The 18,828-nt window shown below is 39.7% G+C and overlaps 1 protein-coding gene across 3 annotated transcripts in view; it reads right to left on the reverse strand.

Annotated features, from left to right (window-relative positions):
* The window catches only part of MAP2K5 (mitogen-activated protein kinase kinase 5), a 268,685-nt gene that overhangs the window by 170,705 nt on the left and 79,152 nt on the right, over positions 1-18,828 (reverse strand). For all 3 annotated transcript variants that reach the window (XM_081113392.1, XM_081113393.1, XM_081113391.1), the window contains exons 9-11: positions 11,657-11,696; positions 5,845-5,913; positions 5,671-5,752 (exon numbers count right to left, since the gene is read on the reverse strand). In XM_081113392.1, coding sequence (XP_080969518.1) covers positions 5,671-5,752; positions 5,845-5,913; positions 11,657-11,696 — 191 coding nt within the window. The remainder of the gene's footprint in view (positions 1-5,670; positions 5,753-5,844; positions 5,914-11,656; positions 11,697-18,828) is intronic.

Below are 18,828 nucleotides of genomic sequence, written 5' to 3' on the forward strand. Positions count from 1 at the left end.
AGAAACTGAGTAAGGAGTAGATCACTGTAATAGTGATATGTAGGGAAGAGTGAAAGTGATTCTTCCTGAGAAAGAGTAGGAATAAGGAATCAGGATAGAGAGATAAAGGAATATAGGGGGTTGTTATGGCAATGTCGTTTTGGCTATTCCATGTTGGAGCAGTGGTGAGATTAAGGAACTTGTGGTACACATTAAAATAGAGGGTGTTTAACATGGAGAGGGTGGGAAACTGAGGATTCAATATTTTTTACTTTGGAATTTTGGTTCCATTGATCCTTTCATCACAAAGGGCTCTCTCTAGCAATTGATGGAAGAAACAAAATTTATCTGTGCATTATACCATTACAACCTGAAAATATGTCAAAAGTACAGGAACACGCTGGCTCCACACTAAAGATGCAATGGCCCTTAAAACTTGTTAAGGTGGCTCTTGTGGACCTGTGTCCTTATAGGATCTTAGGTCCTCAACAAAGAATTTACAGCAAATTATTCTGAAGATCATCAAGCGTGATCTGGGAGGGCTGCAAAAACGCTCTGACTATGTAGGGCTGGGGGACAGGCTCCTCTGTGGTGAAACAGGTCACTGGCTGACTGGGATGTAATCTGTGCACTCAAAATTGAAGTGCTGTGAAATGGAATCTATTGCCAAGCCCCACAGATATTGCTCCTGCCGAAAGAAAAATAATTCCTTCTGAACCACATATCTTTCCATTTTTTCCTGGAAATTCAGCTCCATTATAATCTTACTAGGGGCCCCGTGCACGAAATTCGTGCACTGGGGGGGGGGGGGGAGTGTCCCTCAGCCCAGCCTGCCCCCTCTCACATACTGGGAGCCCTCAGGCGTTGACCCCCATCACCCTCCAATCGCAGGATCGGCCCCTTGCCCAGGCCTGACGCCTCGGACAGAGGCGTCAGGCCTGGGCAGGGGACCCTCATTTCCCCCCATCACTGGTTCTGCCCCCAGCCCAGGCCTCATGCCTCTGGCCCAGGCATCAGGCCTGGGCAGGGGACCCCCAGACCCCTCCGATTGCTGGCTCTGCCCCTTGCCCAGGCCTGATACCTCAGCCAAAGGCGTAGACCCCCATCACCCTCTGATCACCTGATCGGCCCCTTGCCCAGGCCTGACGCCTCCGCCAGAGGTGTCAGGCTTGGACAGGGGAGCCCCATCTCCCCCCGATCACTGGCTCTGGCCCCCGCCCAGGCCTGAGGCCTCTGGCCCAGGAATCATGACTGGGCAGGGGACCCCCATCTCCCTCTGATCGCTTGCTCCACCCCCCGCCCAAGCCTGACGCCTCTGACCCAGGCTTCAGGCCTGGGCAAGGGGACCATCATATCCCCCCAATCCCTGGCTCAGCCCCCCGCCCAGGCCTGATGCCTTGGCCAGAGGAGTTGACCCTCATCACCCTCCGATCACCAATCACCGGATCGGCCGCCCCTTGACCAGGCCTGAGGCCTCTGGCAGAAGTGTCAGGCCTGGGCAGGGGACCCCCAGCTCCCCGTGGTTGCAGGCTCCTCCCCTGCCCAGGCCTAACGCCTCTGGCTGAGGCATTCAGCTCAGGCAGCGGGGACCCGCAGCTGCAGCGGCCCCGCAATCGTGGGCTCCGCTTTAGGCCCAGGCAAGGGACCCCTAGCTCCCAGGACTGCCAGCTTCGACCGTGTCCAGCTCCCATCGCTGGCTCCACCCCTACTTCCTGCTATCTCTGGCCAGGGCGGCAAAGGCGCCTGATTCTCCGATCATGGCTGGGGGGCAGGGCAAAGGCGGCCCCAGAGCCGCCTTTGCCCTGCCCCCCAGCTCTTAGCTCCCCCCTGGGTTTCCGATCACTGTCAGTGGCAGGGGGCTTCTTCCTGCTTTCCCTTTCGCCTCCCTGCATTGTGCCTACATATGCAAATTAGCCGCCATCTTGTTGGCAGTTAACTGCCAATCATAGTTGGCAGTTAATTTGCATATAGCCCTGATTAGCCAATGAAAAGGGTATCGTCGTACGCCAATTACCATTTTTCTCTTTTATTAGTGTAGACTAGAGGCCCAATGCATGAAATTCATGCATGGGTAGGGTCCCTAGGCCTGGCTAGCAATCAGGGCCGATCTGTGGGGCAACCGATGGGGCGATGGGGGGGTGGGAGGGTGGCCCCTGCTGGCACCCACCTTGGCCAGCCTGGCGCCACCCAATCACTGGCCCCGCCCCCTGCCACTGCTGGTCACCTCCCTCTGTGGGGCAATCAGGAGGCCCCCACTGGCACCTGCCTTGGCTGGCCTGGGGCCTGCGGGCTGGGGGCAGCTCCTGCATTGAGTATCTGCCCCCTGGTGGTCAGTGCGCATAATAGCGACTGATCATTCCACAGTCGTTCTGCTGTTCAGTTGATTTGCATATTAGGCTTTTATTATATAGGACTAGAGGCCCAGTGCACAAAAATTTGTGCACTCGGGGGGGCGGGGGAGTCCCTCAGCCCGGCCTGTGCCCTCTCGCAGTCTGGGACCCCTCGGGAGATAACGACCTGCTGGCTTAGGCCTGCTCCCGGTGGCAGAGGGCAGGCCCAATCCCTAGGTGCAGCCCCTGGTCGGGCTCAGAGCAGGGCCGATTGGGGAGTTGGGGCACCGCCCCTGTCATGCTACAGAGCAGGGTGGATTGGGAGGTTGCGATGCCACCCTCAGTCACGCTCAGGGTAGGGCTGATTGGGGGGTTGGGGCACCGCCCCCTGTCACACTCAAGGCAGGGTCGATGGGGAGGTTGCGGCGCCACCCCGTCATGCACAGAGCAGGGCCAATCAGGGGGTTGGGGCGCTGCCCCCTGTCACGCACAGAGCAGGGCTGATCAGGGGGTTGGGGAGCTCCCCCCCGTCACTCACAGATTAGGGTCGATAGGGGAGTTGGGGCACTGCCCCCTGTAACACACAGAGCAGGGCGGATCAGGGGGTTGGGGTGCTGCACCCTGTCACACTCAGGGCAGGGCTGATGGGGAGGTTATGGCTCTACCCCGTCACACACAGAGCCGCAGGGCAATCAGGGGGTTGGGGAGCTCCCCCCATCAGGCACAGAGCAGGGCTGATCAGGGGGTTGGGGCGCCTTCCCCTGTCACGAACAGAGCCGCAGGGTGATCAGGGGGTTTGGGCGCTGCCCCCTGTCACGCTGATCCCGGTGCCGGGAGGCATATTACCCTTTTACTATATAGCATAGAGGCCTGGTGCATGTGTGGGGGCCGGCTGGTTTGCCCTGAAGGGTGTCCTGGATCAGGGTGGGAGTCCCCACTGGGGTGCCTGGCCAGCCTGGGTGAGGGGATGATGGCTGTTTGCAGCTAGTCACACACCCTTCAGGGTGGGGTCACCACTGGCATGCCTGGCCAGTCTGGGTGAGGGGCTGAGGGCTGTTTTCAGGCTGGTGGGTGACGGAAGCTCCCAACCGCTCTTTTTTTTCTTTTTTTTTTATTCTGGGCCAGCTTTAGCTCTGAGGCTCCAGCTCTTAGGCCTCCGCTGCTGAAAGCAGGTATCTGGTTTGTTTCGGTTCTATAATCGAAACACTGTATAACTCTAGCTCTGAGATCCCGGCTAGCTGAAAGCAGGTTTTTGGGTTTTTTTTTTTAGCTTCTATATTTGTTACAATGTTTCAAACTGCAGGCTCAGAGGCCGGCAAGGCAGGCGGGGAACGTTGGTTTCCTCCGTCACTGAAGCAAGCAAGCCTCATGTTAGTTTCCAGCTGCCTGGCTGCCGCCGCCATCTTGGCTGGCAGTTAATTTGCATATCGCCCTGATTAGCCAATGGGAAGGGTAACAGTCGTACGCTAATTACCATGTTTCTCTTTTATTAGATAGGATGGGAGCATGTGTTTTTGAGTGACTAAAACGTTGTTATGCATCATGTGACTGTACTAACACATGATACAACATGAATGAATCTTGAGAACATTATGTAAGTCAGCAATTTTCAATCTTTTTCATCTCATAACACACATAAATTACTAAAATTCTGTGACACCAAAAATATATTTTTTGCCTACCTGACCAAAAAACTAGGTATTATATTGATTAATAGTAATTACTTACCCTTTTTGCTCCAAAGTGACTTTTAAAAAAATCAGGTGCCTATACTTGTATATAAGGATTTCTGGTACTAAAAATTAACCAATCAGATGCAACCTTATTATGTGAAGTGACCAATAAGATACAACTCTATTATATGACCTATATATTTATGGTTCAAGACAGGGCATTCACACTGGATGGCCATTATTGTGTTGGCTGTTGTCATTTTTTATTTGACAATCTAAGGGAAAAGAGGTCAGTGCCCCTGACTGAATAGTCAAGTACTGCATGTTTTAAAAATTCTTATGGCACACTGGTTGAAAATAGCTGTGCTAAGTGAAAGAAGTCAGACACAAAGGCTCCATATTATATAAATTCCATTTGTGTGAAGTGTCCAAAATAGGAAAATCCATAGAGACAAAAAATAGATTAGTGTTTGCCAAGGACTAGAGAAAAGAGGGAGTAAGAAGTGACTGCTGATGGGTAGGGAGTATGTTTCTGGGCATGATAAAAATGTTTTGGAATTAATGACAAGAATGGGTTTTGCACAAATTAGAAGGGTGAATTTGATGGCATTTGAACATACCATCTCAATAAAGAAATTTTTTAATGTATTTGAAAAATTGAAGACTTCTAAAAAGAATGATGAATAGTCATAAAATAATAACATGTACTAGCTCTATGAATCCACTTTTTCTAGTCAGTCTCCTTGAAAGAAATGTAATTCTTAGCATCTACTATAGCATCTACTATAACTAATTTAGAGCATATTATACACTTTAGTATAGTATAAAGGCATCAATGCTGGCTCATTAAAAAGTCTTATAGGGCATGAACAAATTGCTTCAGTAATGTACTGAGATTTCCCAAAATGAACTAAGTATATTTTAAATTGTTGAATTTGAATGGGCCAGATACTGCAAAATGAATATATAAAATTTAAAGGCTTCTTTGATTTAAAATGGGTCAATAATAACAATGATGACAATTTCACTGATAGGATACCAAGAAACCTGCATTTTGCCTTAATATTCAGATCAAGGAAGAGTTACCAAAGTGGAAATGAATGAAAAAATAAAGGAGAGAAAGGGCTAGAGTCCAAAGAAAACTATAAACACATCTTGGCTCAACAGCTGTGTTAAAAAATAATTTCTTATCTTGCAACTAACCATTTTCTTTCTAAAAAATATAGGGCATTGGATTAATTGATTTTTTAAAAGTAAATATGTTTTGGCTACTGAAACATTAAAAGAACAGAACATCTGTTTTGCAAGTAAAGACAGATTGTATGGAAGAATCAAATATCAAACTACCGACTGGACTAGCATTTAATTTGTTCTATCTAAATTTTCAATAAAAGTAAATAAAGTCACATTCTTGAAATTGTAAGTCAGCTCTAAATATTTAACACCAGAAATCCTTAACACTAAGATGCTTTAGAGCAAGCATGTCAAACTCAAAGGCTAACACAGGCTAAATAAATGAGACGTGCAGCCCGTGGGCTGTGAGTTGACATGTTTCCTTTAGAGTATAAAGGTAATTATTAGTATATTTTAATTATTTTTCATTCTACTTGACATTTATATCAAAACCAGGTTATAAAGCACTACCCCACAAAAATAATTTTTAAAATATTATAAAAGGGAAAACTCACCATCCATGAATTCTGTACATATTGAAATCCTGTTTTCTACAAAAAATGCACCATAAAATCCTATGATATATGATGAATCACACTGTAACAAAAATAAGACAAAAGTAGTTAAAAACCTACAAACCAATAGCATAGGCATGCTTTATAAGAAAAAAATGACCAAGAAAAAATTACCTTATAAAGAATTTCCAATTCAGACATAATTTGCTTTTGAAGTTCCAGTGTAATATCTAGTAGTATGACCTAAATATGGAAAGGAATACATTGACACATTTATTTACCTTTAAATTAAGTATAGCTATACTCGCTATGAAACATAAAAACTAAACTCTTTTCATTTCCCCAACCTCTTCCCCACTATTATAACCCCCCAGTAATACAAACTGTATCCACATCTGTCTAATCCTTTGTATTGGGGGAGGTGGTATAGAAGTGATTGATGGGACCAAGGAAAAAGCCAGGTCTCAAAGGTCAGTATTAATAGCTTTAAAAGTCAGTTAAGTTATAACACCCTTAATTTATATACCCTATTTTGGCCACACTGGTTATTTTCAGAAGAGAAAGATAGGAGTGACTCTGAAACCATTAAAAAAAAATTACCTTGTAATTCAGACACTAGGCAATAAGCAGAAGAGGTTGATGAGTAAAAATGACATTTAAAAGTAGGGATTTTAGGTTTTAAAAATATATCATCTTTTTTTATTCTTCCAGTTGCATAATGTTTCTTTGCTAATAATGTTATAAAATGTTAGAGCTTGAAGGAACCTCAGAAATTATTTCATCTCATCCCCTTAGTTTATAGGAGGGACCCAAGGTCTGAGGAGCCACGTGGCCTGGCAACGTCTGGCCCCTTCCTGACTCTGAGGATTTTTTTTTTACTTAAAAAAAGAGAGTGATGAGAATAAAATAGTTGGAAGACAATTTTAAGGTCTGTGGCAGAGTTTCTGACTCTAGACATTTCTAGATAAAAACTGAACACCCAGGATTACCATCACAGCAGTAGTTATATACCATCCAACATTGAACTACATTTTGTATTACAATTGCGGAATATATATAATCATACTGGAGGGGAAAAAATTATTCCATAAATTATAAATTGCAAACTGCTGATAGAGCAAGGAAAGAAGAGGCTAATTCTAAAACACATTTTATAGTAATGACATCCATTTGGGGGAGGGGAAAGAAAATAAAAAAGGCATAGCCAGTTTCTATCAAGAGTTTGCTTTAGGGTTATTTATAAAAGCTCTCACTAAACCAGCCTGTAAGTGTAATACAAAACTGCCAAGAAACACTTCTCCAGATCAATAGTCATTTTGCCAACAATATTCACTTACATTTTTGTTCCTGTATAAAACTTAGCAACAAAATAAATTCATCTAGTGTTGTTTCAAGTCTATACCATAAACTATTAGATCTATTCACACCACCATGTCAAGTACAGGGAATCTTTCATCCTAAAAAACTAGTAAGCGGAATGAAGTTATTATTTACTTTAAAGCAGTGGTTCTCAAACCTGGCCTCATATTATAATTACCTTTATTTAAAGTTATTTTCATAAGTATCTTTAAATAAATCCTGATGATACATAGGCATAATGTAATCAAAATCTCTGAGGGCAGACCCACCTCTTAGTATTTAAAAACAACAACTTATCAGGTGAATTCTAACCCACAATAAGGTTGAGAACCACTTATTTAAGGTTTCAAAAATACATTTACAGTGGAACCTTGGTTCAATTCATTCCGGAAGGCTGTTCGAAAACCGAATCATTTTTCCCCATTAGAAATAATGTAAATTGAATTAATCCATTCCAGACCCCCAAATGATTCCGTTTTAACCATTCTTACATACATGTCTAATATACTGTTTAATCTATAAATACATACTTTAAAAACAAAAAGTACATGAAATGTAAATGAAAATTTAACAAAAAGGAAATGAAATGTACAGTAAAAATGGAAAATTTAATAAAAATAAACAGCAACTAAAGTAAAAAAAAACCATGAAAACATTCTCAGCACAATTTCTCGAGACGTTAACAATGTAAGGTTTAGCAGTAAACTGACGCATACTGGAGCATTCGCTCCTCTGTTGCCTGAGAGACTCATGACTGATCATGCAGGTATCAGCATGAAAGTGTTGTTGGGCTGAGAAGTAAACTGTTTGAGATGGGAGATGCTAGAGAACTGAGATCTGACTATACTCAGTACTTAGTATGACTACTAAGTTATATTGCATCTCCAAGCACACACTCTACAAATGCCATAATTCCCAGGGCTAGCCAACACAGAGGAATTAAACTCACACTACTGGCTGTAAACGTATCATCCCCTTGATCAAAAATCTTAACTGGGCTCCCATAGCCTAGCATAAAGTTACAATTCTAGCATGATATTCCAGGACTTCTTCTACAATCTAGCTCCAACTTGTTTTTCTAGCTCCTCCCACTATTCCCCATCACAAATTCAATCCTCATGTGAAATCAGATGGTTTTCACTGATCCACACATGTCCTGTGCTCTCCCCACTTCCAGTCTTTGCTCTGCTGTTCCTTCCACTTGAGGTAAGCTTCCTCTCTCTACTCCACAGTCATTGATCATAAAATCTTTTCTATCTTTTAGGCCTAGCTGGAATGCTGCCACCATCTCAGGAAGCCAGCCCCAAAGCCCTCCATCAGAATTTATCTCCAGCTTTGGCCCTTTATTTTTTTCCTTACCACATTTGTCTTTAGCATTCATACCTCATCTTCCAAAAACAGAAGTCTAAAGAATAAAGAGTGGTTGTGAGCCCCTCAAGGGCAAAGGTTGAGTCTTGTACATCTTTCTCTAGCTCCCTCCCTCACACCCAGCACCTTGCATAGCAAGCATGTTGAACTCGGGAGCCGCATGCCTCATCTATTTGGCCCATGTTAGCCTTTTAGTTTGACATGCTTGCTGTATAGGGTTTTACAGTAGGGGCCATTCAGTGATGTGGGATTTAATTAAAGTGTGCCTTACAACCATAATGCTCTAAATAAGATGCTGTTTCTAAAGAGGAAGGGATGGATTGCTTGATTTCTACAGCTGAATTTAAAACCACCTTGTCAAGTACAGGGAATAGCCCAACTGGAGTGGCTCAGTGGTTGAGCATCAACCTATGAACCAGGAGGTCACAGTTCGATTCCCAGTCAGAGCACATGCCTGGGTTGCAGGCTCAATCCCAGTGAGGAGCGTGCAGCAGGCAGCCACTTAATGATTCTCTCTCACCACTGATGTTCTTATCGCTCTCTCCTTCTCCCTTTCTCTCTGAAATCAATAAAAAATTTTATATATATTTAAAAATGAATAAAACCAAACATATAAACACCAAAGTAAATAAAAGTGCCACTCTGACCTAAAATGTAGCAAGTAATACTGTATTTGTGGAGCCAATCCATTGTACTCTCATAGGTCTTCACCACCCTTGGTTTGCTATAGTGCAGAACAGTGGAGATTCCATAATGGTAGAAAAGTGAATAAAGTAATTTCTGGGAACTTGAGAGGGAGATTAAAATTCACCTTAAAATAATTACTGGAATGCTCTTCTATTTTCTGGGAGACTTGATACTCTAGGTGGAAGGTTAATTCTCCTTCCCTTGGGCATTCCTGTGAGTGAGCTTTAAAACTGCGAAAAATAAACAAGTCCAATTCCTTATTTGAAGGTAATGGGAAAAGGCATGGAAATACTAATTTTCTGTTTGAAGTACAAGCAAAGTATGGACTCCCTGAGTTTTCATTATTATTATTATTACTATTACGATTTTTCTCCATAGGAAGAGCTGAATTTTTCAAACTGGAGACTCTAAACATGAAGCATTTCATGGAGAAAGGGTTAAGTGAGAAACTGAAATACCTGAGTGCATTTCCCTGCTCTTCGCTACACCTCCAGGACAAATAAGGATGAGTTGTCAAGTTAAATATAAGCAGTCAAGTGACTGAATTATAATTTACTCTGTGCTCAATTTAAATTAGTGTGAGGCTATTAAAATATACAGTATAAATACGGCAATTCATCACAACCTGTCATGGATGACTTCATTTATTTGCTGGAGTGGCACATGCTCCACTAAAGGGAAGGAGAGCAAAATCACAGGTCAAATTAAGCCGCTATTCTGTTTTAATTCGCTTATTCAATCTGTGGCAACATAATTGTCTTTTACAGTATGTACAATTCAGAAAGGAAATTTGGGAGGATTACAGTCCGTATACAAATGATTAATCAAATGATCCATTTAAATGCTAGTTTAAAAGCAGCAGAAACCAAAAACAGTCAAAGAATGATAATCAGCACATGCTACATACAATGCTAAGAAACTTCCTGTTAAATGGATTCTTTTTTTCCAATTAGAAAATAAATAATACTGGGAAATCTATTAAGCTCTACTCTTTGAAAGGTTTTATAGAATACACTGAAAGGTTTTATAAAAAGGTTCTATTTGCAAGATGGCTAACACTATTTTTATTTGTTTTCTGCTCTACTTGTTTGCAATTGTTTTGCTTACCTACACCACTCCCTGCCCCAAAAAGCTAACTAGAAACACATTTCATGAGTTACATACTACAGTCATATCAAATACTTATCTTTAAAAAGTGGTTAGTATCATTTTCAAAATGCTCTCTTTGAGGCAGAAATTTTTCTAAATTCAGCACTATAAAATAAAAATTCAAGGTACTTTTAGTCTTCCCAAAATTCAACTTGCTTTTAAAAATATCTAAAGTGATAGTTTCCCACCTTTAATGTCTGAAAAAGGAAATATTATAATATAGTTGTTTTATTTTGTCTAAAAAATGAAAACATTTAGAAGTATAAAAATTAAAAATATTTTGAGTAGGAACAGTAATAGATTTTCAAGATTTTTATCTAATTGCTCCCACAGATATTCAAAGTGTGGGTCCAACTGACTTCTTGGCTTGGGAAATTAAATTTCCCTCATCATTCTATGCCGGCATCAGAGCCCTGCAGGTGATTCTGTTTAGACAAGGCCTGTGATTTGCTGCTCTTCACAATCCCTCTGTGACACCAGGCAGCCCGTTTCACAGCTGAGGTCACTGAGAGGTTCAAGTGACATGCTTGAAGTCACACAAAAGTCAGGAGAGGGTCAGGAAAAGATCAAATGCGCCAACCTTTCATTTCACCCTTTAATATATATATATATAAAGCTAAGAAATACTCTGGCTGAGAGCAATGGTCCATACAAAGAACACTATGGGATATTTTGTATGCGAGTTGAACCTGCTTTCAAGATGTTACTTCAAAAGATGAATGAGTAAACTGGAAAACAAACAAACAACAAAAAAACATACACACACACCCCCAAACAAAAGAACAAAATGTATTTATTTAGTCAGTCATTCAACAAATTATGTGTTGAACATCTAGTCATTACATACAGCACTCTGCACTAGGCCCTCTGTGCAATGCTCAGCATGAATCAGTGAGTAAAACAAGGTAAGAGCTGTTCTCTACTTACAAGGAGATTTCAATGTGATAGGGGAAACATACATGTATACTAATAGCAAACAACAAGGCAGCATGTGATAGCACCCATAAGAAACAGAGAGAATTTGAGAGTCAAAGAACAGAGTGAGAAGTGATAGATATACCAGAAGTGACTATTTATCTACGTAAGTCCAACAGAGTGGCTTTGGAGCTGAAGGGTGTTAGGGATTTTGATAGGTGGAGACACAGGCGAAGGAATTCTTATTAGCAAGAAATACATGTATCAAAGTGTTGAAGTGAAAGTACCTGGGTTCAGATAAGGCAATGAGTTCAACCTAAAAGCAGCACAACCGTTAGGAGCTTGAATGTCACAACAGTGCTCCAGCTTCCACCTCCGAATCCAAACCTAAAACCATTTCCTTTTTATCACTACCTGTAACTCAAGCTGAACATGGGGGGTGGGAGTGGAGAAAAAGTGGTGAGCATCAAGAATGTCATGAATTTCATGAAATGTATCCAGTACTTACCTTTACAGCTAGTATTTTCCCACTTGGGACATGATATGCTCTATGGGAAGAAAAACAAACCAACAAAATTACTTGGGTTCACCAAAGAACCTAGAAAATAGTTAAGGACATAAATGTAAATCTGGACACACCTGCAACCACAGGATATATGATACTTTCAAAGAATACTAATGATATTAGTAATTTACATTTCTATTGAGCTTAATGGTTTACAAAATGATAAATTATACCTTCCCTTTAAAAAAACCCTCTGAGGTAACGCTGTCATTATTGTCTCCTTAAAGATAAGAACTTTGAAGCACGGAGAAATAGTTTGTCTAATGGCACAAAGTCAGTAAGTGGCAGAACAAGACCTCAAATCCAGGTCTTCTGGCCCTAAATCCTTTATGGCAAGCATGTCAAAATCAAAGGCTAACACGGGCCTAATAAATGAGGCATACACGAGTTTGACATGCTTGCTTTATGGCATACTGTCGAGAGAGAGAGAGAGAGAGAGAGAGAGAGAGAGAGAGAGAGAGAGAGAGAGAGAGAGAGAGGAGAGAAGAGAGATCATACAGCTCTGCTAAGCATTATACAGAGCCATAAAAAATGGGAGGTTTTCCTTCTGTTTATTTCAATTACATACACAAATCAACTATATTCCCACATTTAATCAAAATAATCTCAAAACTACAGGGAATTAGCTATGGCTTAAGATAGATATAAATTCATATAAAAAGTCACAGGGTTATAAGACTCAAGTATGTGGTGTTCGTCTTTTTCTAAAGCTGGCATCTCTCAATATTGAAAAAGCTTCAGAAGAGAGACAAACTCAAATGATAGAGTGAAATAACTACAATTTAAGTCAAGGAATATGCATACATTCATTTATGAAAAAGAGAATAAGGTTTGCAGAAATAAAAACCATGATCTCATCAAGACCTTTTTTATGTTTAAATAAAATGTGGCTTTCATATGTGTACATTCTGACCATTATCCAGAAACAGCCTGCCTTCTATAAAAATTTCAAAATGAATCACACAACATGAACAAACACTGTTACTGCAAGTCCATAAAAGTATAAAGAAACACATTATTTTGGAAGAATTAAAGTCTTGCTCCACAGAGGATTTTGCACATTAGCCAAGATTGGATTGTTCTTCCTCTCACCTGGCTAGTGCTAAGATGTGAGTGGGGTAGAAAACTTGTGGAGGAATGTAATTTCCCTTGCCAGGAATTTCCTGTCCTCAGCTGCCAAGTTGCAAAATTTACCAGGCTCCTAATTTTTACTTGATAATAACCTAATAGTAAAAAATGCTCATTTTTTTTTGAGATATCACTGGCATGTAACATTATATTAATTTCAGGTATATAACATAATGATGTGATATTTGCTTATGCATATTGTAAAAGAATCACCCTAAGTCTAGTTAACATCCATTACCATAAATGGTTGCAAAAATTTGCTCGTTTCTTAAAACAAAAACAAAATATGCATTCCACTATTATCAAATGAAAATATCATTTTCTGTTGTTTTGGCATAAATACTTGTGTGGTTGTTCTGACAAAATTTTATGCAGTTTTATTGAGGCATAATTATATATGCCAAAATTCACTTGTTTTAAGTGTACAATTCAATGATTTTTAGAAAATTTACATAGCTGTGCAATCACTGACAAGTATTTTTAAAGTGACAGACTTATAGAGATAATTTACTAAGAACCCACAAGTATTTATAACTTTTCATATATAAAATGTTATAAATTCAGGTAAGATAGGACAAAACATGTAATTATATCTACATATCCATTTATGAATGTTATAAGAAATTCATTCTGCTTTTCCTACTTGAATGGACAAAAGTTGAGCCAATTTTGGAAGGTAAACTTAGGTTTTATTTTATTAATTAATTATAGAGAAGTTGTATCTTATTTAAATGAAAAGGAAGATTACAAAAATTGGCATTGTTCACTTTAATCTGAAAAAGTATCTACAGACTTTGTCTAAATATCAACCTCCCTAGTATATATAAATACTATCAAGTTTATAATACTTGAATGATTTAAAATTTTTTACACTTTATATAAAGTGATGTTTTATAAGAACTCCTATACCATAAAGGTTTAGAACAAATAACCACTTACTTTACTATTGATGTTAATATCAGATTTTTACAACATGAAACTACATTTCAGACTATGATTTGATTCATTATATATCTGAATTCAAGTAATAAATTGATGTATGAAGACATACACTGTATTTTCCTCAGTGCCTGACAGAGATGTTGCTGGACTAAGCTAATTTAAAATGTGATTTGAAGGAATTTATTCCATGTAAATATCCTATATAATAAAAGGCTAATATGCAAATTGACCAAATGGCAGACCGACTGGTCACTATAGCGTGCACTGACCACCAGCGGGCAGACACTCAACAGAGGAGCTGCCCCCTGGTGGTCAGTGCGCTCCCACAGGGGGACATCCCCCAAAGGCTCCCGGACTTGGAGAGGGCACAGGCCGGACTGAGGGACCCCCCCACTCCCCGCCCAGAGTGCAAGAATTTCGTGTACTGGGCCTCTAGTAGGTAATATGTAAAATTTAGTAATGATATATTATTTTTCCTCTTACATACCACAGAGTAAAAAATACTCTATATTAGAATCACTAACCAAAGACTCAAATGTGAAGACTAATAGTTGAATGCATACACAAGGATTCAAAAGTCATAAAAAGAACAGTGTTGCTACTTAGGACAACAAGCAACACCAGGGCTCTTGAGACCAACAGCAACGATAAGTAAGTGGTTAGCAGATAGTCTAGTATATACCATACTGAATAGTTTGGCAACTTAATGAGCTTGTCAAGAAAGATGATCTCTTTTCTAAAAGAAAGGTTTCCTATTTCCAAGTGAAATCAAAGGAGAAGCTTGATGATTTAATTATGATGCACGCTAATTCATCCATGGAAGTTTGGGTTCGATTTCGAGCAATAAAGGTGCTGTGCGGCTTGGTTTACAGTGCAATGACAGTACCAACTTAACATTTAATCATCAAGGAGAAGTGGATGACAAAGGCATTGCCAGGTATAAGTGGAGTATGCACCTTAACTTTGCAAATGGCATTCCACCTGGAGAAAAGGAATTTGTTTACTTTCAGCGGATACTGCATCCCAATTGTCTTGACCTTCCTCAACACATTAACTGTAAGGTGATTAATGAAGTTTGAATGGAGGCTCTGGTTACACCACAAGACAACTATACACCTCTGCATTCTTTTAATTAACAGCTAACACTTCAAATTAGTTTGTTGTTGCCACAGTAATTACCTGTTCCAATGAGTGCATGGAGGAAGCATTTTATGAGATATTTTTAGTGCTTAGACTTGAGTGTTCCATTTTTGTTTCCGAACAAGCACAGACCTTCAGGGAATATTCCCAGCCCTTAAAACTGAGCACACAACATATATACTTGAGGATGGCAAAAGCTAGTACCTTGGTACATCTTTGGACTTGCAACTGTGGATCAAGTCATGCATTATATTTTAAGAAACTAGGGAGTTTACAATATTTGAAATAAACTTTTTGAATATTTGAAATAACAAAGAACCCAACAAAAGAAAAGAACACTCACTATCCACACTTTATCTTTTCATTCGGAGCAATAGGTTCTAGATGACTGACAAAAAAGTTGCTATCAACCTTTAATTCTGGTAGAGTATAGAATCGAAAATTCACTGAGTCAGTAGGAAATATAGAGAATTGTCTAGTTTAATCCCTTCCTCTTACAGTGGAAATACCCAAAACCCACATTAAAAAACTTGTCGAAACTCACGTAGCAGTAAATGACAAAGCCACGAGTGGAACAGTGGCAGAATACACATATTTTAGCACCTAAAGGAAATATGCAGTGATGTTTATGTTTTCTTCACTGTGTTCTGAAACCGGGAAACTCATAATTCAAAATTTACAAAGGTGCTTACCTATTTCAATCAGACTAAGGACCATCACATCTGAATTTCTGCAGGCAATGAAGCATTCTGCAATCACTGCCAACCTAGCTTGACAGGCAGGGAGTGAAGGGTGTAGGCTCTGGAGTCACTCCCTGAGTTCTGATCCCAGCTCTGCACTTCTTATCAGTGTGAACCTGGACTGTGAGTAAACCTCACTGTGTCTCAGCTGTCTCAGATCTGGAATGGGGAAAACAGTCCCTACCTTATAGAGTTGTGAGGATTCAGTGAGATAACAGGTAAAGTACTGAAGACAAGGCTGGCATGCATTATATTTTAAGAAACTAGGGAGTTTACAAGGTAGCCAGGTGTTTTGAGAGTAGAACCTGTTAAAACAGACTAAAGCAGCAAGTTAGCTTTAATGATGAAGACTGGCAAATGGCTGCAACATATCATTTATTAAGAAAAACTGGTAGAATTACTTCATATTGAACCAACTTTGAAGACAAAGAATTAAAATAGCCATCATGCTATTGTTATACCATGTTTCAAATTCTAGATTTCTTATCATGTTTACCTCTTGCCCACTACATAATGTGTCTACAGTAAAGACAGGCGTGGTCAGTGCCACATTCAGGTGTTCATCTCAGCAGAAATGCCATCTCACTATCACAATGGCCAAATGAGAACCTACATTTTTCTTTCTCCTTGGGTTAAATACATAAAAATATATAAGCTACCCTAAAAAGAATCCACATGCCTTTCTTTAATACACAGTTGACTCTTGAACAACATGGGGGGCTGGGGGTGCCTACCTACTACACATTCGAAAATCCATATATAACTTTTGACTTCCCAAAAACTTAACTACCTTCACTATCCAAGGGAGACTGGCTCCAGGACTCCCATGGATAACAAAATCCATGAATGCTCATATATATATACCTTTATATAAGGGTATATAAAATGGCAGAGAACAATGCATACAGTTGACCCTCCACATCTTTGGACTTGCAACTGTGGATCAAATATAGTATAGGTATTTATTGGAAAAACAATCTATACATAAGTGGATTTACACAGTTCAAACTTGTGTTGTTCAGGGTCTGTAAAATTTTGAGGCCTCTCCTAGTCTTCAGGCTTTAGTAGCTCTGTTACAGCTCCTAGAGCACAATGCAGAAATATTATTTGAGCCTGTCTCCCATAATGGGCAGTGAGCACTGCCATGTCTTAATCATCTTTGTATTCTTTCCGCTTTGTCCAAGTCCTGGCCCTTGATAGGTGTTCTCTATTTAATAAATATTCAACATGTTTATTACTCCTGGATGAAACAGAAATCTCTCACTTGAATGGTATTTCACAAATAAATTCTACATAAATTTAATTAATTCCATAATCTTATGAACATGGGTTATTCCCCCTCACCACCAGTTTTATTCGGGTATAATTGACATATAACATAAGTAGAAGTTATTATCATCATTCCCATTTGGGTATATTTCTAATTGCTGAATCAAGAGTCCTTACAAGGATTCCACGGTTTAGATCTTGGTCACCTCACCAATCCCTGCTTCTGCCAATCTCCCTTATGCCCAATACTTACGCTGCTCCACCAAACATGATCCTTCCTCAGGCCCTTTGCACCTACTCAAGCCAGAACCACTCTTCCGCCAATATCCACTTGGAGGATACTTCCTTCATTTCCAATGTTGCTTCTTTCACTCTCCTCTCTAAGAAAGCTCAGTCTCCCTTTCTTTATTCTTTACAGAACTCATCAACACCTAATTTATTAATTATCTGTCTCCCAGCACTAGAAAGCAGGCTCCATGAAAACATGGACTCTTTTCTTTCTTTTCTCTCCCCTCCCCTCCCCTCCCCTCCCCTCCCCTCCCCTCCCCTCCCCTCCCCTCCCCTCCCCTCTCCTCCCCTTTGGATCTCCAGCGTCTAAAACTGTGCTAGGCACATTTTATAAATATTTATTGACTGAATAAATAAATTTTCTTAATTGCTATAGGTTTATTTTTATTTGTTTTTTAAATTTTTCTTAAGACAGTTTTAAGATTTTCTAGTAAAGTGTCCATTTTCTGTTTTCAAGTTTATTTTTATAAACGTATTCACTGTATCCTCGTATTTTAAAATTTTCTGCTCTGTCTAGAAATATGTCCCCCATCAGTTTTATTGAGATATAATTGACACACTTCATTGTATAAGTTTAAGGTGTACAGCATAATGGTTTTAATTATATATAGGGTAAAATGATTCCTGCTATAAGTTTAGTTAACTTCTATCATCTCCTATAGATACATAAAAAGAGAAAGCAAAACAACATCCTATTTATCACATAGCAGTGTTAACTATGGTCACCATGCTATACATTGCATCTCCTGTATTTACTTCTCTTACAGCTGAAAATTTGTACTTTTTGACCATTTTTCTCCTATTCCCCCTCTCCTTCCATCCTTTTTTAATCCTAATTTTGTATCTTATCTCTTTTATTTGATCAGTTTTTCCTAGAAACCAGTTTTTGGTTTTCTTAATTGTTTCTTAAATTTTAATTTCATTAATTTTTTTCCTTTAGTATTTCTTTCCTCCCACTTCCTTAGGGTTTAACACTTTCCCTTTTAAAAATAATTCTTCAGGTAGCTGCTGAGCCTATTAATATCCAGTTATTCTTTTCTAATACACACACAAAAAACTATCCTATAAGTATGACTTTGATTGCATCCCTGAGGTTTCATATATGATATTTATTATTCAGTTGTAAATATTTTTATTTCCACTATGCTGTATTATATAACCCATACGTTATTTAGATGTGTGCATTTTAATTTCCAAATATATGAGGTTAATTTATTATTGATTTCTAAACTAACTGTATTGCAGTCAGAAAAAGTGAGACACATGTTATAGACGGAATTACAAGGAAAATTTGACAAATCCACAGACTTAGTGGCAGAATGTCTGCCAGTAATCAACAGATCAATCAGATCAAAATTAATAAGGTACAGAAGATCTTAATATCACAATTAACAGGCTGGTCACTGATCATATATGGAACTCTTCGTCAATCAAACTGAGAATATCCATTATTTCTAGGTACAGAAATTTATTTTTTAAACACTGTTTATGTACTAGGGCACAAAGCAGGCCTCAACAAAGTCTGTAACATACAGGTCACTTTTTCTGATTGCAATATGTCAGGAATGTAAGCAGTGAAAAAGAATAAAGGTAAGCATAGAGAGAGTG

The sequence above is a fragment of the Myotis nattereri genome (genome assembly GCF_964212035.1).
Source record: "Myotis nattereri genome assembly, chromosome: 1".
Taxonomy (NCBI): Eukaryota; Metazoa; Chordata; class Mammalia; order Chiroptera; family Vespertilionidae; genus Myotis; species Myotis nattereri.